The 25,222-nt window shown below is 39.1% G+C and overlaps 1 protein-coding gene across 4 annotated transcripts in view; it reads left to right on the forward strand.

Annotated features, from left to right (window-relative positions):
- The window catches only part of cadm1a (cell adhesion molecule 1a), a 308,628-nt gene extending 283,887 nt beyond the window's left edge, over positions 1-24,741 (forward strand). For 2 of the 4 annotated variants that reach the window (XM_048165550.1, XM_048165551.1), the window contains 3 exons: positions 1,506-1,538; positions 20,211-20,339; positions 21,143-24,741. In XM_048165550.1, coding sequence (XP_048021507.1) covers positions 1,506-1,538; positions 20,211-20,339; positions 21,143-21,261 — 281 coding nt within the window. In that variant the 3' untranslated portion in view covers positions 21,262-24,741. The remainder of the gene's footprint in view (positions 1-1,505; positions 1,539-20,210; positions 20,340-21,142) is intronic. The other 2 variants (XM_048165552.1, XM_048165553.1) reach the window with 1 other exon arrangement.
- The last annotated feature ends 481 nt before the right edge of the window (positions 24,742-25,222 follow it).

The raw sequence follows: 25,222 nt of genomic DNA on the forward strand, positions 1-25,222 counted from the left end.
TTCCTCATGTTATGTGCTCGCTTCCATATTTCAGGCGAGGCATTTCATCAGCTCAAAGCAGAAAGGCAGTCTGAATTCCTCTGTTATATCATAGGAACTACCTGGAGCAGTAATGCAGGTTTGCGCTGAGTTATCAACATTTCAAAAAGTCTGTAGCCTTCTGGTGCGATTTAATGACTAATTACGTACGATAGTTGTAAAGGCATTCAATTGGCATTCATATATTATTCTGCATCATATTCATATGTCATATATAATGTATGATTGTGCCAGTCCGTGTCATTTGAATGTCCTACACTCAACATTTGACTCAACAGCTGGGTCTATAAGAAAGGCTAGCATATGAAAAGGGCATTTTACGTTGTGATTATTTATTGAGAGTTCGGCGGTCCTGCTATATTGATTTAGGGGTGCAGTAGTGATTGTCTTCACCATTTGAAAATGATCTATGTTTAAAAAGCAGCACACACCACTGATTTAAGCATGTCTAATTTAGACATTTTATGATTTTAAAATCATAAAATCCCCCCCCCCCCCACAGAATCATATTCCCTTTCTTCATTGCCAAAAACTATATCTTAAGTGAAATTAAGTGAAATTTGAGTAATATGACCAATTAAGTTCAGTAATATAATGTGATGCACAATGTGGAATTTAAAGGACATTAAAGGGATAGTTAACCCAAAAATATAAATTCTGCCGTCATTTAGAGTTTGATTGGAAATGGTACAGTACACTATGTATTTTTTATCATGAAAATATGGTAATTAAAGTGAAAATATGGTAGAAATAGTATAAAATATGGAAGCTATCTTTCTTCTGTGGAATGTCTCAGTATTTTTGGCTGATTGATTGATTGATTGATTGATTGATTGATTGATTGATTGATTGATTGATTGATTGATTGATTGATTGATTGATTGATTGATTGATTGATTGATTGATTGATTCAGTGGTACTCACTGGGGTCCAATGTTGTTTTGGCCCCATTGACTTTCATTGTAAGAACAAAAACATCCTTTAAAATATCTTTTTGTGTGTGTGTTCGGCATAACGTAAGTCAAGTTGGCATTAACAGGAATGACATGAGGGTGAATGCGTTTTCATTTATGGGTTAACAATGCATTTAAATACCATATTTTCGGGATTCCAAATATTTACCATTTCTGATCAGGCACAGAATAGAGTAGAGAAATCTCACTCTCTGCTAATGAAATGGCTATGTTGAGGAAGGTGGATTAGATTCTGTGGGATTCTTATGACACCCCTAGTCTTAGCTATGAGTGAAAATGCCCTATTTGTTTCGATGTGTAAAACATTTGATTTTGTCCTTACCATTCTCTTGTGAGCTTGTTTCAAAGTGTTGGTCATTGTTGTAATTGTGTGTAAATGCTTGCTTATCAGTTCCATTTGTTTTTTTTCCCCCATTTCTCCTTTTTATGCATGCTGTTCCTCCTGTTTCCCTCCTCCTTCCTCCACCGCACCTCCTCTCCTCGTGTGCTCAGACGCTGCGCCCAGCACTGAAGCCGCAGCTCACGGTTGGTACCTCTCCCTCCTTCTTCTGCCAGCACAGCATGGCATTCTCTGCATGCCAGCTGAGTACAGTACGGCACGTAACAGAGACATGCACGGGATTTGGGAATGAAACTAATGTGGATTTGCTGTATATGTGTCTGTCTGTCTGTCCGTATGTCACATCCTTTATCCCTATTGCCATTCACCCGCGAAGACCCACCTGTTCGCTACGGCGCTCCTCTGGGAGTTTTAATCAGAGCATTCGCCGTGTAATTCCAGTCCACGTCGCACATCCATCCCTCCTGCATGAGCCCTTCTCAAGTCCTTGTTGGCATTTTTGACTTCTCACCTTTTCAAGTCCTCTCACAGCTCCCAACAGACACTCGTAATCCGCCCGCAATCATTTTTCATGAATTTAAATGACGTCCAAATGGCTGTTTTTGATTTCTGAGAAATGAACGGAGAGCCTTTTCTCTACATGACGCAGATGGCATTGTACTCCACCTTGGTGCGCCAGCTCTGCACACAAATCACAGAACGGGGACCATTTGCATAGCTCACAGGCTTTATTGTGTTTTACAATATACCACGAAAGCACTTTCTCAATTCATTAAGCCCTTTATCCTCGCTCTCAGTTTGCAGTGGCAGATGCTTGTGTAAATGTGTTAGATTTAGTATAAAGGCTTTTCATGATACTGTGTAATTATGTCACCTGTGCCTCGTGTAACACCCTCTAATGATTTAATTAGCCGTCATGTTGTGTGTCGCACCGGATCACACCTCAATATTGACACTTTTCTGCACCCCGGCCACCTCGCGAATGAATCAAGTTGGGGTATCGCCATTTGTTTACATGTATCTGCAACTTTCCATATAGAAAAGGTTAAACCAAATACAAGCGGCAGAACATCTAAAGGTTAGGGCTATTCTTTTGCATGTGCATAATTTGGACGTGCCTACAGAACGTGGTCAGGCTTGACTGTGTAGAAAAGCTATAATTGAGCTTTTGTACAGTTCACTGCATTTCTAAATACCATGTCACAAGGCCAATGTTAACCTTGTACAGTTATATCAGCCTGGCAGTGATGTATAACTGAATCACTGTAAGCTTTCCAGTTATCCAAAGCAGTTTTTGATCCTACAAAAGGTTTTCGGTCATGCTAAGAGAACACAAGTTGAACCCAGGGGGCTTTGTCTCATGAAACAAATTGGTTTTAAATGTAGTGCTTCTTATCTTTATGTGGTCTACTGTAGGTATGAGCGTTTTTTTTCTCTCTAGCTTTTTTGATGTTGTGGAACAGTGAAAAGGGTTTGTCATCTCAATGCTTCCTGTCCGCTCACTCATTTTCGAAATGGACAGGAAATGCCTTGTTTGTAAAATGTCAAGCATGCTCCTCCATTCCTTAATCCGACTATGGAATTGATGTCCTGACCTGTTGCAAATGTGTCTCTGCTAATGTTAAGATGCTTGTTTTTCTTGCAAACAGCATTTCGCCCTCTGTCGTATATCCTCTGTCGAGCACATTGCACAAGAATTAAGTCACATTGTTTCCAGAATAAAGACATCTAGTCTAGTCTAGCACGGAGAGCAGCTCATGATAGCTGAGCAAAGCATCCATGTTCCTCCTCAGAAGATCCTCTCATTTGCATCTTGTCACACTTTGTGTGTTTTATGTGGTTCACTTTTGTAGCTCATGCACATACTCTGTTTACCATCTTATTTTCCTGGGTGTGCTACTCTCACTGTTCAGGAGATTTCTCTTCTCTCTGATAACAGTCTTTTTTACCCTCTCTGGTGTAGCCTAGCAACAAGCTGTTCAAGCAATAAGTGGGGTTTTCAGCAGAGGTTGAGGTAGGAGGCTGACATAGTGGGCAAGATTCCTTACTAGAACAGAAAGCTACAGCAAGAAAACAGAAAATATTTTCTGGTCTCATTTGTGTATTTCTAATGCATTTTTTATCTCCTTTTATTTATCTGTGCACTTGTGCAAAATGATCAGTGGAATTTGACATAACCTAATAATTTTGCTAAACTATGTTTGCATACTGTATGTTTTATAATGGATTGTAATGTTAAAGGTCCCGTTTTTCTTGGTTTTTTGAAGCTTTGATTGTGTTTATAGTGTGCAATATAACATGTGTTCATGTTTCGCGTGTAAAAAAACACAGTATTTTTCACATAATTTACTTATCTGTATACCGCTGTTTCCACTGTCATAAAAACGGGCTGATGACTTCCTTGTTCTATGAAGTCCCTCCTTCAGAAATACGTAACGAGTTCTGATTGTGCCAGCGGTTCCTGTGTTGTGATTCGACAGCAGCTTAGCGAACCTTGCCCGGAAAGGCCACGCCTCTTACCATAACGTGGAGATGCACGCGCTCAGTGTTATTGTAAACATGTCTTTAATTTTACCCTATCAATTTGAGCCGGAATCAGACCCGGTGATTGGACTGCGGGATGAAAATAACAGCGTTTCGACGACATGGCGACAAACACACTCTACAAACGCAACTCTTGTGTATTCCTGTGGGCGGAGGTTAGTCAAAAAACTGTTTTAGTGACGTCATTAAAGAAGGAAGTAGAGGGATGTAGTCCAAACTGGCCGTTCGATGTAGGCGACTTCTGTTAAATAAAATATCTCGCTTGGCATTGAACTTTGAGCTTTAAAATTTTACAGATTTTATTTATACTCTAACAACAACATTACACACTAACTAAAGTTTGAAACATGGATCACGAAGAACGGGACCTTTAAAGCCCCCCTGTAGTCAATAATTGCATCCCTTAAAACTCTTCTTTGATCACCAAAATGACATATTTAAATGTTTTTTTTGTTTTTGTTTTTTTCCTGAGAAAATAATTTCTTCGTGCCTTAAAATAGCTTGAATGTAACTCTACACCCTTGCTTCATTTAGTATACGCGGATCCATATGCAAAAGAGTCTCCGGCTCCACTCAATCACACAAGCTTAGAATACCTGATCCACTCAGTCAGCTTTACCATTGTAAAAGTGGAAATACTGGTTTAATTCAGCCATATATGTTTGAACCTGAAACTGATTCAGAATTAAAAGTGAAAGGGTGAATTATACAAGCTCGTCTACAAGTCAATGTATCAGAATGGTAATGCGTTTTATGCTCTCGAACAACGTTGGACACTTAATGGCAATTGATGATTAACCTTTTGCTTGACTATCAAACAGCTAATTATGTGTTGTAACATGTAAACCATGTTCCCGTTCACCATCTCAAAATCAGACTGCTGCCTTCCAAAAATTTAGTGTCCTTAGAAATGCTTTGAACATCAGGGGAGAAACATATCACTGTAAAAAGTAATACACTCTATCTACTCAATAAAATTGTGGCAACAGATTACAAGCAATATCATTAATTAAATTCAACATATAAGAATTGAGTTAGAATTAATCAAATTAATTCCTTAAAAGTCAAACAATTAAACTGTGTAAAATTAGAAAACACCATTACAAAAACCACAAACTGACATGAAAAGCAAAGAGTCAAACTGCCCAATTAAATAAAACATGAATCACCATGATGGTGACCAAATATTTTCAATAAAATCAACATCAACATCTAAACTTCTGTTAATTCTTGTGTTTCTCTTTCCTTCAGTGATTCTGCTTTTCATCATCAGGTGTCTTCAGTGTTGGCAATAAAAAATAAAAGAGTTGTTAATTCATCTTTGACGTCTGTCTGTTATTCAGATATTTTTGTTTAAATTTTACATAAATATTACTCGTTTTAAGTGGTTGACTTTTAAGGAATTAATTTGATTCATTCTAACTCAATTCTATTTGTTGAACTGAATTAATGATATTGTTTGTAATCTGTTGCCAAAATTTTATAGAGTAGATATTTGTGGGTTAAATTTGCATCAGGGGTTATATTTGTGATGTAGAGAACAAGGGTGATTTCAAACTGAAATCTTTGGTTCACTGCAGTTTTAAAGAGAAAATACTCAGCAATGGCATTGACTGATAAATTTGGACATGGTTTGTCTTAAAGCATATTAAAAACACCACATATACATAATAACAACAGTAAAAAAAAAAAAACTTTTTTCACCACAGGGGGTCTTTACAGACAACATGAATCCAAAATGTATTGTATTAATTTAATAAGTAACTTTTGATAGTCGTGATAGTCTTATTGTGCACAAATTAGCAGTTCCATCTAGATTTTAGGATCATTACAAGCCAATCATTATAAAGCTATAAACTGTAAAGATCCAGATACCCTATTATTGGTGAATGTTATTATATTCATATTATTATATTCCTGCCTGTATGTATGTCAATTGATGTAACTGACAATGTATATTTTCATTTTTAAATAACTATTATTTTATTTTGATCTGTTTTGTCTTTTTTTCTGCAAAAATGTAAAATATAATAACATATTGATAATGTTAGTAATAATACTAAAATAATTTTTTTAAACAATCTCATCTGAATTCCATTCATGCATTATTATTATCAGTTGTAGTACTATTATTTTTTTGAATTAATAATTGATTTATTAAATGTGTATTATAAAGTTTCTTTCTTTCTTTCTTTCTTTCTTAATAAAATCTAATTAAATACAAAAACATTTTTGCCCACTGAAATGTCACAATATGGAAGTGACATGTGTTCTGACAGCCATTTCATGTTGTCTTTAACGGGACGTGTTGTGTGCCGTGGCTGAATACGAATTACAATGCAGACTAGAAGAAACATGGTTGGCAGGGTCAGATAGATCAAATTCTTATCAGCATGTCAGCAACCCTGTCAAACTCTTTCTATCATCAGACACTGGTACCCTCAGTATTAATCACACCTCACTTCACCTGACCCATTGCGTGTACGGTCACGCTCTCTTCTGCCTGCCTCTCCTCGAGCTGATTTATTGCCATCATGTCACTGTTTTCAAAGCAGTATATGTAGATCCCCACCCTTTGCATTCAGGATCTGCAGTGAATTCAGATAGTGAGAAGCCCATTCAGTAGGTCCTTCATCTGGCTTTCTCTTCTCTCTCTCTCTCTCTCTCTCTCTCTCTCTCTCTCTGTATCGCTCCATCCAGGCGTACTCCTCATTCCTGTTCATTTCCAAAGATGATGATTGAACACACTTCACTTCTTCTTGTCATTTCATCATCCTTTATTCAGTGTCACACCACACAACATGTTTGAGGCAGGGCTCGATAAACATGACGATGACATCTTTTGATGATGTGCTTTAAGTAACAATGCAGCAAAGAGCCTGTGAAAAACCAGGTGTAAAATAACCGCTTTCTTTGACCGTGATTGCGACAAATGGTAAATCACTCCATTTTTGGAGTGAAACCAGTTTTGAAGGACTATTTGCTTGCAATTATAAAAGTAAAAATTTTCGATTCTCGTTCTCAACGTGACTGAGTCTGCCTTTTCATAAAGGAGCTGTTTTTGTTCATATAATGGCTTTCTTTTTTCCGTCGCTGTGGCCACACCTCTGTCACACTTTTCATAATGGCAGAAATGAATTAAATCTACATTTTTGTCCTATGAATGCAAAAGAGAATGTCTTTTGTGAAACAAAGCCTCTAAAATAAATAGCAGGCTTTAGAAAAGGATGAATAAAAATCTATGAGTGTCACACATGGTGCCAAAATTAAGCAAAGGCTTATTTAAGCCTATCTCTCCCTCGCTCTCTCACCGGTAAATCTAAGCCTCTGTTTGACATGAACTTAGCCACCTCTGATGTGAAGCTGTTTTATATGCCAATGTTAACTGCCTCTCCCTCATCCTTTCAAAGCAGTCGCCATGACGATTCCCCTGCCCGTTGTGGCATAGTAAAGCCTGTTACTTAATGTCTTGTTTTCAAACACTCTGATCTGAATTCCCTTCATGCATAAGAAAAGACAGCTCACAAGAGAAGGTCTGAATCTGAGAGGATGTACATGGAAATGAGAATATGCATCTAATTGCCTTTGCAAATAATTCTCTTTAGTTCTTGTCCTCTAAATTGTTTGGGCGAGAGGCTTTCTGATGATTGCGCTAGAATGTTTCACTTTGTATCACTCTGCTCTTTCCTGTCTGTGTTGTTGAGCAACATGTAGTTGTTATTCCTGCTTTGTCTTCTTTGCCTACTTTTTATCAGCAGATCAAAAATAGACTAATAAATACCCATATTTCTGAAATGCAGTGTACTCAATATTAAAGGGGTTAGTTCACCTAAAATAAGAATGCTCTTCGACTTGTCTGACTTTCTTTCCCTTGTGAAACATAAAAGAAGAAAGTTTGAAAAAATATATATATATATACAATGAAAGATCTAATTTAACTTATGAATCACAGTCATGCTGATATTCAGTTCAGTTCTTAAATATTTTTGATATTTTTTCGCTTATACAAAAAAATTGTTTTCAGACCTTCAGAGATTTATCAGACACTCTATTTTCACCCCCCTCTGTCAAATGCACCATTTTTGCATCTTTGCTCTGAAATTACTCATTGATGAAGCTCTGACAGACGGTTATATGTATAGTGTTCATCTGAGGCCTGGTCTCCTTGCTCCATCTCCAAAGACAAGCATTTGCTCTTTCTTCGCTCATCTGTTCGCAGGGCAAGAAAGGGCAGGGCCGTTAACAGCTCTGTAGCCGTAGCTTTAGTCGATGCCCCCCTCATTCTCTAATCCTCCAGTAGTCAAGAGGTGAACGGGATGGAAAGGACACACCTGCCAACATGCCTGTCAGCCTTAGCCCAGGAGGAGAAGATAATTGAGCAGATTCTGAACCGCAGGGAGTGCCGTAGCAGAATACAGTGGGATAATGACCACTTTGTTCCCAGCTGGACTGCAGCAGGTGAAGCAGAAGAGTTGGCGCCTTTAATGTCCCCGAATTGTCACATTTGGATGCCATCACGGCCAAGGCTTTCATCAATCAACAGGAACGAGTTCTTCTGCAGCTTCAAGGGTCGCCTCCTTTGCAGACTTTCTCCAAGTGTGCCTTTACTCCCTTTTTCTCTCATATCTTTCCTCTCGCAGCCACACTTGCTTGGTTTGAGCGAGTGATGTATAGCTGTCAGTGGCGCTTTGCTGCGGTGTGTAGTGTTTCTGATGAGCAGGGTTTGGAGTAATGCTGGCGTGTGAATGGCTAAGGCAGGGCTCCGAGGCGCCTTCAGGACTGCCTGCAGGGGCCTCGCAGGTGACGCGCATATGCTGCAGTAATTAGACTGAGGGATGCGCAGCATTAACAGAAGCAAAGGATTTGGGATGGCAAATGTGCACCTTTTTCCACTCGGCACTCTCCTCCACTGACTAGTAAGTAGGAACATAGGGACAGCTCACATGGGCCAATCTGGATGGAAGAAATAAGGTGGGTCTGAGGCGGCTTCAACCTCCCAGCAGACACAGACAGACACAGCACTCCAGACTCAACAATAATGATTTTTTTCTACTTGAAAAAAATCTACTTTTTTCTACTTCTTTCTACTTTTTACTTGAACTGCCTATTATATTATATTATATTATATTATATTATATTATATTATATTATATTATATTATACACCGATCGGGTGTAACATTATAACCACCTTCCTAATATTGTGTTGGTCCCCATTTGCTGGCAAAACAGCCCTGACCCATCGAGGCATGGACTGCACTAGACCCCTGAAGGCGTGCTGTGGTCCAGCAGATCCGTAAGTCCTGTAAGTTGCGAGGTGGGGCCTCCATGGATCGGACTGTTTTTTCAGCACATCCCACAGATGAGATCTGGGGAATTTGGAGGCCAAGTCAACACCTCAAACTCGTTGTTGTGCTCCTCAAACCATTCCTGAACCATTTTTGCTTTGTGGCAGGGCGCATTATCTTGCTGAAAGAGGCCATGGTCTGTACAGGGTGTACATTGTTTGCAACAATGCTTAGGTAGGTGGTACGTGTCCAAGTAACATCCACATGGATGGCAGGACCCAAGGTTTCCCAGCAGAACATTGCCCAATGCATCACACTGCCTCCACCGACTTGCTTTCTTCCCATAGTGCATCCTGGTGCCATGTGTTCCTCAGGTAAGTGACGCACACGAACTCAGCCATACACATGATGTTAAAGAAAATGAGATTCATCAGACCAGGCCACCTTCTTCCATTGCTCCGAGGTCAAGTTCTGATGCTCATGTGCCCACTGTTGGCGGTTTCGGCAGTGGACAGGGGTCAGCATGGGCACCCTGACTGGTCTGCAGCTATGCAGTCACATACGCAACAAACTGTGATGAGCTGTGTATTCTGACACCTTTCTATCAGAACCAGCATTAACTTCTTGAGCAATTTTAGCTACAGTAGCTCGTCTGTTGGAACGGACCACATGGGCCAGCCTTCTCTCCCCATGTGCATCAATGAGCCTTGGCCACCCATGACCCTGTCGTCGGTTCACCACTGTTCCTTTCTTGGACCATTGTTCCTTTCTTTTGGTAGAGACTCTAACTTTATCATATATGATGTTTTATATTATCACCTGGCTGGAGGCTATTATATTATATTATATTATATTATATTATATTATATTATATTATATTATATTATATTATATTATATTATATTATATTATATTATATTATATTATATTATATTATATTATATTATATTATTAATTATATTATATTACTGGATGGAGACAGTGAGAGAGGAGATCACTAAGCCATGGCCTTAACATAGTAGCTCATTATTTAAAGGCTGCATTTCCCTTTCAAGAGTTGCCTGCAAAAAATGTTTGCCTAAAAGTTGCATTACCCCTATTATTAAGCGCTATTATTAAGTGAAACTATGTTGTCCATCCTGCCTCTTTTATCTAGCAATTAAGTGTCCTTGAGCATCAATTAATCTCACATGAAATATTACTTTTAGTAGTCCAGCTGGCTTAGGAAAAAATAAATGTTTGAACATCTATAATCTCCTCCCCGCTGTCTATATAACTATAGTCGGCCAGAAATGTCATGCTGAGAGCAGGGAAACTTTTCTCTCTCCAGCCCATGCATTGAAGCTAGAGCAAACTTCCCTTTTCATGTGAGAACTGTATTAGATGGACACCTGTGCAGGCTTCCTCCAGTCAACCAGCCAAAGGTTTTCATTTACACCATCAGGAAGTGGTTTACCTGCTGCGTTGGAGATACAGCATCGCTCCATTAGCCCTCAAAGCAACAGAAATTCGCTAGAAGCCACACAAAATGAGGCTCCAGGGGGCTCTGCCAGATACGTCCCCCTTACAACACATAGTATGACATTTTATTCAATGCTTTCTCCGTACCGTCGCAAGGCTCATTGTGGAATTCAAAGCCATTTATTCGGCACCTCTGATAAAGTCAGCGAGAGGGCGGGAGGCAGATCTCTACTCTGCGGATGACCCCGGCCTGTTGAGCGCCTCCGCTCCGCCCGAGGAGATGGGATGCTGTCTGGCTCTGTCGGTTTCCTGGCGACTGAGGGGGAAGAATTAACACTGATCCCTAAGCTCGAGGGAAATGAGGGAAGCGGCATCTGAGGAATACACCCATCTCGCCCGTGGCTTTGTACGGTTCCCTGGAAGGGACATCTTATCCTGGATTAGCTCTGACAAACTTCACTTCCCCTGCTTCTCACAGAATGGAACAACGCAAGTCCCTTGTGTCGAATGTGTTGTTCCCAGATTTGCATAATGCTGGATTGTTGTGAATGCGAGTTAGTCCACAAAAGCAGCCGAAGCAGCCTGAGGATTTATTGATGTTTGAAGGGCAGACGAGGAGAAGCCGAGGCAAAAACATGGCCGTACTGAATGTACAAATGATCAAGCATCTCTTAACCAGAGAATCTGGTTCGTCATCCACGAGTATGCCTCAGGCGCACATGTCAAGCTCAAAATCCATGGCATCTAAGCAGCTTCTAAAGGTTGCCCTCATTCCATGTCCTGCCTCCGAACACCCCGCATGGCCCAGTTCTGTCCACCTCTGTGTACTGTAACTATAAATCTGTTGAGGCTGCCGTATATGTCAGTGCTGACAGAGCTTGAGGCGGAAACTGACAAAGAGGGGTGTCCGTGGTAGCGGGGATGATAAACAGACAGTATGGAAAAGGAGAGGGTGACCTGAAGACGTTCCTCAACTCCTCATGGGATGTTTCCTACCTACAATACTTTCGACTCTCCAGTCTGTTGCCATCATGAAGTTCATTTTGAAATAATTACATTAATATGTTTAAGTGGAAACCTTTTGGAATGGCCCCGGAGATTTTAGCAAGGGAAATTGAGTGGAAATTGAATTGAATATAACCGGTGTTTGTCATCAACAATAGGCCACGCTTGAGTCTAATCGCTAATCATAATGATTTGTCTGAAGGAACCCGAGACACCCTTTATCTCAAGCTTCTCCTCACAGGCCAAGCAGAAGGAAACAAAAAAGTTTATAAGAGAGAGAGAGAGATTAAATCTTTCTGCTCATGACTTTGACTTCATTTTGTCTCTGGCAACATGATTGACTTTTTTTTTTTTTTCATTCAAACATTGCTGTTGAAATCCGTCTGGACTATGACCAGACACTTTTATGTTTACCAAATAGAAAGCATCTACTTTGATATGCCAATATCTATTGCCCTTAAAGCAAGAAATAACTTCCTGTTTTCACAAACACTAAAATACCTCCAGGTAAAATACATTCAAATACAATTTTGTCATGCAGACCACTGCACATGCATTACCTCTATGTGGCTATAGCAAAATCGAGCACTATACATAAGCCTCCGATCGGGGTGACGGCAACACAGGGGGTCAATGAGATTTTTAATTACATTTCCATTACAGCACAAGACTACTGCTGCTGGGCTGAAGGAACAGGTAAATATAGACAGGGTTTGCAATAACACATCTGTGATCCATCTGACCACAGGCCCAAGAGCAGAGTCATTTCATTGCAATCTGTTCACACTTTCACCATGGCAATCACTTTTGCTTAATTACAAGATTAGAGGATCTAATTAGAAGATCTGCTGTCTTTGAAATCAACACATCCTTTGAAATGAGACACTTTCGTTGGCCAGGGGGTAGACTTTTCCCTCCTTGTCAAATCGATTGCTCTTGAGTGAGTGCGATGGGTTCTGTTTGCTCGTGGATGGGGTGACCCTGCCTTTTTTCTTTTTTTCTTTTTTTTATGGAGATTTCATTGTCTTAATACGGAGAGAAAACACATTAATACAAGACATCTGGGGAAGTCCGTCAACTACCACCCTGTACTCCGATCGCTATTGTTACATTTTTTTTGAAAGCCACCATTCAATCTAGCACATATTTTACTTTACCTATCACTTAGTCTAAGAGCAATATTTGAAAGTAAAAGTAAAATGTAATTAAGTGCAGTATTTTATCTCCCTATGTAGAGAGAGTGAACATTTCCATCCATCATGGAGAGAGAAGAATTAAGAAAATTGCCACAGACATTCCTTCCTTTTCAAAGTCAAAACAGATAAGCCTGATATAGAGTAACTTCCTTTTTTACAATGCTTCCGTCTGATTCGAGGCAAGATCTTGGGTGTTCGTTTTCTGTCTGTCAGTACTTTTCAGTGATTGGAAGCTTATTGAATATTGACTCAATTCTTGTGTTTCTCCCAAAAGAGACGTTCTGATGTTGAAGTTTTGTGAATGAGTAAAAGCTGGTTGAATTTAATGAAATTTCTGAATAGAGGAATTTATTCAACTTTATTAAAACATGAAGGACAACACACAGAGCACCATTTGGCCTTTTACATGGCTATTGGTGATAAAATCTAGCAGCTACATCATCACAAATCACCTTGCAGGTCATTCATTGCAGATGTTTGATTATGAAGTACTTGTTTTTGATGATATTTGGATTATTGGCCAAAATGTGAGTCTTTAATTATGGCGTTGATGACACGGTTCAGTATGATAGTTATAGAGAAAGGCTGAATGCATGCTAAGACTTAGATCAATGAAATGGCTCTGTGCAGAGCTGTATAATTAGAGCCTAATCATGTGATCATCACAGGGCTCTTTAAAAATTAATTATGAACTCTCTTATGCTCACCAAAGACTGTGTTTATTTGATCTAAAATACATTAAAAGCAACAATATTGTGAAATATTATTACAATTTAAAATAACTGTTTTTTATTTTAATATTTTTTTAAAATGTAATTTATTCCTGTGATGGCAAAGCTCCTTTGTCACATAATATTTTAGAAATATGTGTGCGTGTATATACACTCTAAAAAATGCTGGGTTAAAAACAACCCAAGTTGGGTTGAAAATGGACAAACCCAGCGATTGGGTTGTTTTAACCCAGCGGTTGGGTTAAATGTTTGCCCAACCTGCTGGGTAGTTTTATTTAAACCAACTATTGTTTAAAAACTGCTATATGGCTAGCTTAAAATGAGCCCAAAATAGTTGGGAAATTAAAAACCAGATGCAATTAGAGGCAACAATAATAGACAAAAGGTAAATGTTTATTAATAAGCTTTAATATTTTATTAATATAAATTTAATAGTTTATTAATATAAATGTATTAATAAGAAATTTAATAAATGTTTATTGTTTAATAATTATTCATTGAACATTAATAAATGTTCATTTCCAACATACTTTGGGTTAATTTTAATTAAGCAATACAGTAATTTTTAAACAATAGTTGAGTTAAATAAAACTACCCAGCAGGTTGGGCAAACATTTAACCCTACCACTGGGTTAAAACAACCCAATTGCTGGGTTTGTCCATTTTCAACCCAACTTGGGTTGTTTTTAACCCAGCATTTTTTAGAGTGTATATATCTATATATGGACTGAAAAAAGAATGAAGAAAATGAAAGAAAACCAAATGAGGAAAAGCTTAAATAAATAAATGTTGACGTATGTGGATAACCAGTGAGCCACAGCAAAGTTCATTTCAAATCTCCACTGGAGCACAGTATCTGTTGCTGCTTGGGCTTCTTTTGAGAAAGTTATTAGAAATGGGCAATGACCGCCTGAGTCCAGGACGATAAAACAACAGAAGCTTTTTCCTGAGGAAGTGAGGTAATTGACTATGAGTGCAAGATCAAGTGTAGCCACCGGCTCAACTCATGAAGAAAACGGCAGCATATCTCCTCCTCACACCTGTGCTAAGAACAGTGAGGCGTAAACCGACAGCGCTCAGTGTTCTCCAGCTGCCTTTGAACATTGTGAATATGAGCTGTACACTTCTAACCTTTTGTCATGGCCAACATGATCGAAACCCCAGTTCCACTGTCTTTTCTTGTCAATGATTGTTGTTTTTCCTGTCTTCTCTCAGAAGATGCACTTGTACTGGTTTGAAAAGGAAGAGATGATAAAACGATAGCGTGAAGACACAAAAGAGGCTTATTTCAGTCATTCTTTGGAAAGTCTTCCACTCTTGAAAATGTCAACACTGATGGAGACAAAAGGAGTGGAATCAATAACTGCTGGTACAGTATCTGGGTGTCCACACAAGAGATGACGTTATTTGTGCCCTAGTGGCCACACACTCCTCTGTACCATTGTTTTTGACTGAGAAACTGAGACGTTCTTCCACAGTGGTGTTGATGGGATGGATGACCCTCTAAAGTCAATCCAGCTATCACACTTTATTGTCTTGGGAGATTTCTTCAAACCAGTAAGCATGACTTCTGGAGGAAGAGATGTGTTGCGGCGCTTCGGCCCTTGGGGTCCTCACCTCAAACCCCTCAGAGACACATCCTGTCCTCCTTCAGTCCAGATTGCTTTTGCAGTGGTATTTCACTCATAACTTAAGGTCCTGGCATCATGCAGAGCTCTGTTTGCACTCATTCTCTTTCCTTCACCTTTTGTCTTCATTTAGACTTTGAACACCAGAATTAAATGTCAGCTTTGGATTTTGGTTCTGCTGTGTGAAATAAGGCCTGAGCAGTGATGGAAGGATGTTAGTCATGCCTGTTACATCAGTATTCTTTGATTTGTGTTTTCTGCCCAATGGCTTTACTTTGAAACTCTGCAACTGAAGCAATCCCACAGTTGTGATTTTTAAATTATTTGAGGATGAATTCAAGGATGTAGAATAAACTATAATAATGCTGTTCTTTTAAAAATGAAGCAACCATTTAAGCCACAACAAGTAACTAACTGCAGATATTTAATGGTCCCGTTCACTGCCATTATAAAGCTTGGATGCGTCAGGATATTTATTAATATAACTCCAATTGTGTTCATCAGAAAGAAGAAAGTCATATACACCTAGGTTGGGGTAATTTTTATTTTAAAGTGAACTTATCCTTTAAGGTATGCAACATTTTTTGCTTGTCATTATGATTATATATTTATGCATTATTTTTATTTACACTATATATTTTCAATTATAAATATTTTTAATCATATCAACAAGTAGCTAACTCCATTGAAGCCAATTAAGGTGGAGAAAATATTTTTAAATGTACAATTATAAATATATATTTTTTGGTACTTTTTAAAAAAAATATATTCATATATGATTATTTATGAAAAAAATGAGAAGTAGCTAACTGCATTGAAATATATTTTTAAATAGAAGAGGGCACAATATACTGTTTGTTAATATGGAGAGATTAACAAACAGTGTGCTTTACCATGTAACATTTTTTTAATAATATAATCATATAAGCACGTTTTAGTTATATAATGATGTATATGAGAGTGTTTTATTTTTTGCAACTTATTGCAGAAGTGGCATGTTAAAGAGCAACAGTATATTTTAAGCAGCTCACCTAGTAGTGCCACTACTTTTAGTTAGTTACTCCCCAACCACGGAGGCTGAGGCGGTAGATTAGATATTCTTTTCAATTTGCAAGCCAAAGCTGTAAACTACATTGAGGCAAGAAACAGGGAATCTAATGAAAAGTTACATAATGGTCTGCGTGTTTGAGTGTGATAACTTCATTTTAACGTAACTGGATTAGAGTGCGCTCATGCAAAATGAGAGAAAATTTTCAGGTTTTCTGTATATCAGGTGCAGAAGAATTACTGCATCATTTCTGCTGGAGAGACCGTTCAGCGGAACAGCAAAACTGATAGGATCTTTCATCATGTCTTCTCACTGTAGTTTAGCAGGCGTCCACTCCAGCCAGGTGATTTCCAGGTGCAAAAAAAAAAAAAAAAAAAACATGCTTAGTGCATCGTCTTGAGACTGATGAAGCTCTTTCCCTTTCTCTCTTTCTCTCTCTCTCCTATCTCTTATTCCTCAACACCACCTCCAGCAGCCTGAGGTGTGAACCCTGAGAGCTCACAGCAATCCTCCTTCACCACAGGAGAGATATTTTAGAAACTGGAGACTGTGGACTCTTGGATGAGTGTCAGACCCGACTAGCGATTCATTGTAGCTGGAGGTGCAGTACGATGCGACGGCACACTCCAAATTGAAGTTATCCTTTAGTGCTGACCTTGGATGAGCTTCCCACAAATGGCAATGCACAAAAATTGGACCCCATCTCAGACTTAGTTCGTTTGGATCAGATCAAAGTCGGCTTTTATCAGTGCCCGATGGCGCTCGCTTTTGCCACTTTCTGGAGAATGTTCATATGCTTTCCATCTAGCTTCAGTTAATCATTCCTTCACTCACTCCCTCACTGCCTTCGCTTATCTGACTGGGTAATTGGGTATTCCAGTCTCTTATTCTGCAGTCATAAACGTTAAACAGGAATACTGTTTATGGTAATGATTCTTCCATAAGCACCACGCAATACGTGTAATTATATGACTCCGTCTAGTCAAATTGAGATGAGAGCAAATTTCTAGGGTTTCATTAAGATGGCAATTTCTTGGAATTACTGAATATTCCGGAGGCAAAATGGCTGCTGAGATTAGAGGAGGTTGCTTGAGAATTACTCATTTCTAAACCATCTGCTTCTCAAATTACACATTAGCCAAACTGTTGGTTCACAGTGGACTCTTATTGAATTACGGTTCAGTCATTGTGTTAAGGGCGGCCCGACACACCAGCGCACCTCTGAACGTGGCGTGATCGCGAGCCTCAATCTACTTTCTCATCGCTGTGGCTGAGCTCTGCACACCCCTTCATTTATCTTCAGGCTGTAGAGGGTGGAAAGGAGAAAGAGGACATTAAAATCACTTGAAGCTGGATGGGAACAGACAGTCCTGTCCCTGTCCTCACTCCATTTGTTGAGTTATGTTAATTCCTATCAAATTCATTCAGTGAGAGAATGACCCAAGCAGGCACCAAGCCCATCTGCGTTTGTGGACAAACTAGCAATGGTATCTTGTAGCAAAGTGGATTGGGAAAGAGGTTCAAGAGAAAGAGCAATCTCTGCCATTCCTGGTCTGTTTATCCCTCCGTCCAGTACACATTAACATCTTAATAGGAATGTGTGTTAAAGCACGTCTTTAGACCCCTCCCTTCCTTTTGACAAGCGTGAATTAGGTGTCAAGCAGATTCCCTCTGGCTTTAATTGAATCTGCCTTCCCTCCGAGAAAAAAAAAAAAAAAAAAAGAGAGAGAAGGAAATCTGAAGTCAAACTAGCCTATTAGGTTTATCAAGTCATGTTTTGTTGGGGTTGGCAGCGTCATCCCTACATCCCACCCCCACCCTTCTCACACAGGAGTTGTTTATGAGGTGAGATTGGGTGGGATGTTGTACAAGCACACCGCTCTGTGCTTTCTCGCTTTTCGTTATCCTCTAATAAGTTGTGGCCTGCCGTTTTTGTTTTTTGAACTCCCCCAGGAAATCCCCTCGGCTCTCGGGCTCAGGCCACAGATGAGAGCGGGAGATTGCCGTGGGTAAACACGGGAAGGCTGATCAACTCCTCGTGACTGGATTACCAAGCATCGGATTGCTCAGTCGAGACATCCTTCCGCTCGCTTCCTTTCCCTTCTCATCGCGTTTTTTATCGAGTGAGATGTTTGGAGTGGGGATGAGCCTGCGGACTGATAAAACAGTACATGGACTGGGAGATGTAGCAGAGAGTTCAGATGTTCTCCTCCCTGTTCGGATTTCATGTTTTTCTGTTATGTTAATTGCTTTTATGTATAGATTTTATTGTTTTACTCTCTTTCCAGACCCAGACTTTCAATATTTAAATATCAATCATTTAATATTTAAAATGATAAAAATCTGAACAAAGAGTGACATAAACAAACCATTTCAATGTTTATTGTGTGAAAATGATTTGTCAGTTTTTTTTCAAAAAATATGATTGCTAAATCGCTAAATCATTTTCACACAAAAATATTTTTTATAAAAGTTATTTTCACCTCGCATGACAGTGGTATGAGACTTGTGATGTGTGGGGGGGGGGAATGTAAATATAAGATGTGAACAAAATATTTTTGTGTCATTTCCAGTCAAGGTGTGATTGTCAAATTATGCAAATTCTAAGTGTAAAAACATGTAATTGTGTGTATTTAAGATGCTAACTATGAAATTAACATTTGATGTTAAAAATGTCACTTCTACAACAGAATGCTATTAAAGTTGAAGTGTGGTGGAAATGTTTGATATTATCAGGAAAAAAGACAAAAATGATAATTTCTAAAAGTCTACGAGGCCAAATGATCCCGTAGTTAAAGGAACTCCCCTTGATCTAAACAGAAAAGTGTTGCGCAAATAAATAATGGTTTTAGTGACATGGAGATCTTTCACGTCTTTCACTGGCCGGCTCTAGAGCGATGTCTCCTGTCTATTTTCTCTCAGTACTTCTCTTCAAACTCTTTAATTTCCGTGCCGAGTGTGAGATATTGATGAAAAATTTTGCTCCTCCTTTGCTCTGTGAAGAACCAATCAAGTCCAGAAACCAGCATTAACATTGGGTTGTCATGGATCCCTACACTTGATCAATAAACTTCACATATCATTACGCGCACAGCCTCAGAGGCCTGCCTTGTTCTCTGGGTGGAATGGAATAAATCTTTGTTAAAAATTGCTTGTGATTCACACTTTTAGTCTAGAGGGCAAAGTATATTTCTTTAGCTCTGGCTTCAGTTCACAGTTTGTGCCAGATTCGTTTGAGTTATAGTCAGGACTGTAGTTGACAGAAGAATATAAACAAGGCCCGTGTCTTCAGAGCTCCTCTGTCAGACTCGTAAATGTTTAAACTCTTTTCACTCTCACACTATCTGTTTGCATCACTTCTGCTTGTTTGGTGCTTTTCTATAGTTTGGACGTCTTATTCCAGAGAGGTGGATTTCAGAGATATATTACTCTGCAGAAGTCTTAGACCACCACCAGCTTTGTTGTTTTAGCAAAGTTTTAATGACCATGCATATTTATTTATTGGTCTTTATTACGATACAAACAGAAAAAACAGGAAATATGTACACAAAATGTAAAGGTAAAATCAGAACAAAATGGCTTCTTTAAGTAAAAATCAGTATTTAGTGTGAACTCCTGGACTTCTGCCAGTTTCTCAAAGAAGAAACTCTGAGAAACTTCTCATCAGATTTTGAAAGTTTTCTTGGCTTTGCAGTCCTTTTTCGTTCCATTTAGGTTTAATAGAGCTAGGTTCCTGCTATTGCTCAAGTGTAAGGGGAGGTCACTAAATACTTGCCACTTTAGCCTATAGAAGTCATTTACGAAAACATCTTATCGACTCTTATCGACTTTTGAACGATAATATAAGATGTTATTATAATGCATTATACATTATATAAAGGCTTCATATGCACTTTCAGTTTTCTGTTTATTGAGGCTGTTGCAAGTAACACATCATCTCTTGGCTCTTTCCCTCAGATTCACAAGCAGGAACAGAAGCACAGAGATCGCTGGACCATGCGGTTATTGGAGGCGTAGTTGCCGTCGTGGTCTTCGCCATGTTGTGTCTTCTCATCGTTTTGGGACGATACTTTGCAAGACACAAAGGTAATTCAGCCCCCAGACTGTCTTTCGGCACATTTCCAAGGTCAATAGACTTTCTAATTATTTTGGATAAGATTCTGGAAAGTCATTCTGCTGTGGAAGCTCTGCAGGTGCTTTGAATCGTCCCGTGGTTACGACCACATTAAGGCCACTATCCCTCTGAGTGCACCGCGCTGTTGTGTTCTGTAATATAAAGTGGGCGCAGCATCTCCGCTTTTCATCAGGGCTACTGCCTTCATTATCACGCCACAGACTGAGAGGATGGAAATAATCCCACTCGGAAATGAAGTTTGAAGTGGATCGCTTATTCCCACCACCTTGTAACACTTTCCAAGGTTAATTCTAAAGTGCAAAGTCAAACCGAACCCAAACCTGGAGAGGGTGTTATGGAAATTTCCTGAATTATTAGCCACAAATAACAGCTTTATTCTTCCGAGTACGTGTCAGACTCAGTTTTCGTCTCTTTCTTGTTTGTTTTATCTAATAGCGCTCGATCTAGAGAGTCAGGTTTCATTTGCCGTGCTGTAATCAAAGTGTCTCCATCATGGGGTATTAGTTTGGGAGCATATTACCTGTTGTTCTCACACATGAAAGACAGTATAACGCAACCAAGTGCAGCGTGGTGAAACGAATGCCTTATTTATGGGCAGGTAAAGTCCCTTGAATCGACCCTCACTCTAAATTAGAGAAGCTGCTCCAGATGGTCTTTAATCTCTTTTTAAAACCCCACAATTGCATCAATCAGAGGCCCTGAGGTGCTGGAGATATTGCTTTTATCAACACGCTTTTCTTTGAAACCCACACAGGCACCTACTTCACACACGAAGCCAAGGGGGCAGACGACGCGGCGGACGCCGACACAGCCATCATCAATGCCGAAGGGGGCCACAACAACTCGGACGAGAAGAAGGAATACTATATCTGAGTCCCGAGGCCTCTGTTGCTCTTAATATTTTCTTTTGTTTTGTTTTTTGGGTGGGAGGGGGTGGGGCATGGGGGAACTGAGATTACAGAGTTTTTGTTGATTTGTCCGTTTGTTTGATTTTCTTTCCTGGGGATTGAATGACGTAGAATGCTACACGGGCAGCTGAGAAGATGTAGGTATTTGTGTTATACAGCGGGATCGGGGTCAGGGGTGGGGTTTCGGGGTGGGCGGGATACCAGACGTTGCCAGATATGAGTGTAGAAAGCGGCACCACACAGCACCTCCCCAACTGCTGGTATTTTTCGTTCATTTCTCGACCATTTGCAGAGAATTCTGTGCCTTGTTCTGAATTTTTTTTCTTAGTCATGCTTTAAACGGCATTGATCATGTCACACCTCTAAAGCCCCCCTCCTGAAACACACACACACACACACACACACACACCATCATCATCTCCGATTATCAACATGCTGTCGGCTTTCCTATGAAGGTACATGAATGCACACCTCAAAACATTCCCCTACACTGTGGGCATCTCCTTCAATACACCATATCCTCTGTACTAAGAGCAGGCCTAGTCACATGACAACATTTTGATTTACTCAAACCCAGGTCATCAGCATCATGAAGGGAAGTACAAGCAGCTTCCATCCTTCCAGTCCCCCAACAATTTGATGAGACCAGTGAAGAAGTGATCCTGCAAGTTGCACCCGTTTCATTTTGACAGGATTGCGGCAGTCTGCTTTTATCCTAAGTTTACTTCATTTACTTTTTTTTTTCTTTTTCAATTATACTATATGTGCCAGTACATTTGAAGTTCGAAATGGGCAGAGGTGCAGACGAACGGTTCCTGCTTCTCTGCACCTACGGAGGCTTATCGTCTCATTCTGCCTAGACAGACACAGCCGAAAGCCCTTGCAGTTATTTATTGTTTCAATATAATGATGTCTTTTTTAGAGGTTTTGTCTGCATTTTCATCCAGAAACGCACATGCCATAATGACGAAAGAGTCGCTGTCACTGAAAAAGGTCTAAATGCTGTGGCTTACGTTTTGTGTTCTTGCTTATGCTGTAATTTTCCACGCAGGGCTGCTGAAGGTGAGCCTCTAGCACACGTAAATAACTACCTAAACTTGTGTCAAAGCGAGACGTTTTCTGGTTTTCGAGTCTGTTTAGCTAGACTCAAGGAAGGAAGCGCCACAACCATCATGTTTGTAGATGTACAGAGAGGGACGATTTGGAAATGATTTGATTACTATAACTTTACTACCTTAAAATACATTTTAACAGCCAAAAAAAAACAAAAACAAAAAAACATCTGCATTTGTATATCTCGTTTGTAGGTGAGTCAGTGAGGATGTGACATTGATGTTAAGCAGTCCAACAAGTGTGTAATGGTATATGATTGCCTGTCAAGTTAATTGCCTGTTTGTTCTTCCTCAGAGGAAACCGTGGCAATTGCAGCTAGCTTATCCTAGTGATATTAGTACATGAATATAAACTGCCCAAATATCCTAGACTCCATGGTGCGAAAAAGCACCACGGCGAAATAATTTCCACTTGAAGTGTAAACAATGTGTGTTTTATTGTTTATAACTGCTGTGAGTTGCTCCTCCAGGTTCCTGCTTATACATAATAGTCCTGGGCTTAAAATGAGGTTAGTTTGAATGGAGAGTGAAACAGTCTTTATTACCGATACTGTTAAGAAAAAAGCTTTTAATAACATTCCAAATATTTTAAGAAAACAGTCAATGATGTAATTAGCCGCATATGTGGATTTTCCCCTATATTTACAGTCGTTGTCAACACATGACGCTAACCAAAAAGCTCTGCCGACACGCTCAAGTATCACGCTCTCTTCGCTCCTGTGAACACATTAGACATTTCACTGAAGCCTAGCTACAAACGTAGCACCCGTTAAGGGTACATAATGTAAGGTGGTTAAGTACTTTTCCTAAAGAGAAGTATTTCTTCTCATTTCCTCATGACTCTCGCTGTAGTGTAAGTGAATTTAGATGCCATAGTTTAGACCCTGCTGAAACCAACCTCAGTGTGTAAATAAAACGGCGAGGTTGAGGGGGAAAACACACTCTTGTTTGCTTTATTTTCTTATTCAAAAAAAGAAAAAAAGAAAGACAGACACAAGCATTCACTGAGACGTTGTTCATTAACCATGAGAAACACTTTGGACGCGTTCGTTTTTACGTAGAATACAAATCAGAGGGAATGTCTTGCAGCTTGATGGTTACCGTTGCAGTTGAGATATACAGTTGTGTGGCTTGTGCTTAACTAGTGAGCATCATTTAGCTTTGGTCTGGCAGCTTCCGAACAGGATTTCAGACATCCCTTCTTCTCTTTTGCATATGTGAGAGACATGACATCAGTATACTAATTTGTGGTATTTAGACTGGGCCGATGTACATTTTGTTCAACTTGTTATGTTAGACCTGTTTTAAATGTGATTAATGTGGTTTAATCCACTCTACTAGGCGTTTGAGGAGTTCAGATAGACGTCGATTGGAAGACACGGTTACGCCAGTCATCTGTTTCTTGTACAGCAAGTCGAAAAAGGTTTATTGAAAGTGTCCAAATATAACAACGCGTTTTGCGATGTGAATTGGGTTTGGTTTCAATTTTGTCGTTTCTGTTGTTGTTGTTTGTTGTTTTCATTGATTTGATAGTGCAACAGTGTTAATGATGGAACTTGATTTCTTTCATTTGAACTTGACAGTTTTATTTAATCCCTGTCTCAGGTTCACGTACAATAAACAGTATGTTTGCATCTCAGGTAGAATGCAAAGTTACGGCCCCCGATTAAGAAAGTGGAAATATAAATCAAGCTGGATTTCAAATCAAATAGAGAATTTTACATTTGAACTACATGTTTTGTTTTTTTGTTTTGTTGTCGTTTATTTTGTGCACTGTAAAACGTGTATGTAATGTACACGGTATTTTGAGTATTATCTTTCTTTAGACCTACTTTCACACAGAGAGGACAAACACGATCTCATGAGAAAACGTAATTATTTTACAAGTTTTTGAAGAAGAAACAAAAACTAAGCATGATAGTTTAAAACTCTCGCTCAGTGGGGCGTAAGCAGATCATATGAAAACAAACGAAGTGAGGTTATACGAATTCACCCCCAGTTAACTAAAACATAAAATAGTTACGAATTGCCATGAGAGTGTGTTGGGGAAAACAGTTACTAATTGGAATTCAAAGTTGACATGTTTCTCGCTGTGGTTCCAGATAGGTTGGAAAGTTTTGAACGTTTATCATTCATTGTTTTTAGGTTGGTTATTTTTTTGTCTTTCTGCTGTACTTGGGCAATGTTACTGTGTATTAATGAAGAAAAATGATATCCACATTCCCATACACATTTTGTATTTGTTCATATTAGACATTTTTACAAAAAAAAAAAAAAAAAAATGGAGAGTTCTTGTCTTAATAAAAAAGAAAAGATATTAATGTTCAAAGTAATGTTGGTTTTGGTGGTGTTATTTTTTTCTGTTACATTACATGAACATTTTTTGAAGATAAAGTCAAACTTCTTAAAGCATGACTGAAAAGACATCTATTTTGCTGTCGTCAGTGATCTACACAGCACCGGGAACTGAATCGATTTGAAAACTCGGAGAATCTCATCTGGAAAATGTGGTATGTGTATCTTACAAGATGCTTGTGACATTAATATTTGAGATTCAACATCTTCCATCTTTTTTCCGCACAAAAAATTTACATCAAATATTCCTAAACTGTCTTTAACAATTCAGCTATTCTCAGTGTCCTTGGTGTGTTCTTTAGGCCAGTGAACGTAACGGCTACATAATAAAGACGCAAATATTCATATATTACGTGATCAAATAGTTTTCTACTGTACGCACACAGTCTTTGTGCTGTATGCCACAACAAAGAGTGTTGGATATGTTCCCACAGATACTTATATAAGCTCATTTTATTT

The sequence above is a fragment of the Megalobrama amblycephala genome, linkage group LG18 (assembly GCF_018812025.1).
Source record: "Megalobrama amblycephala isolate DHTTF-2021 linkage group LG18, ASM1881202v1, whole genome shotgun sequence".
Lineage (NCBI taxonomy): Eukaryota > Metazoa > Chordata > Actinopteri > Cypriniformes > Xenocyprididae > Megalobrama > Megalobrama amblycephala.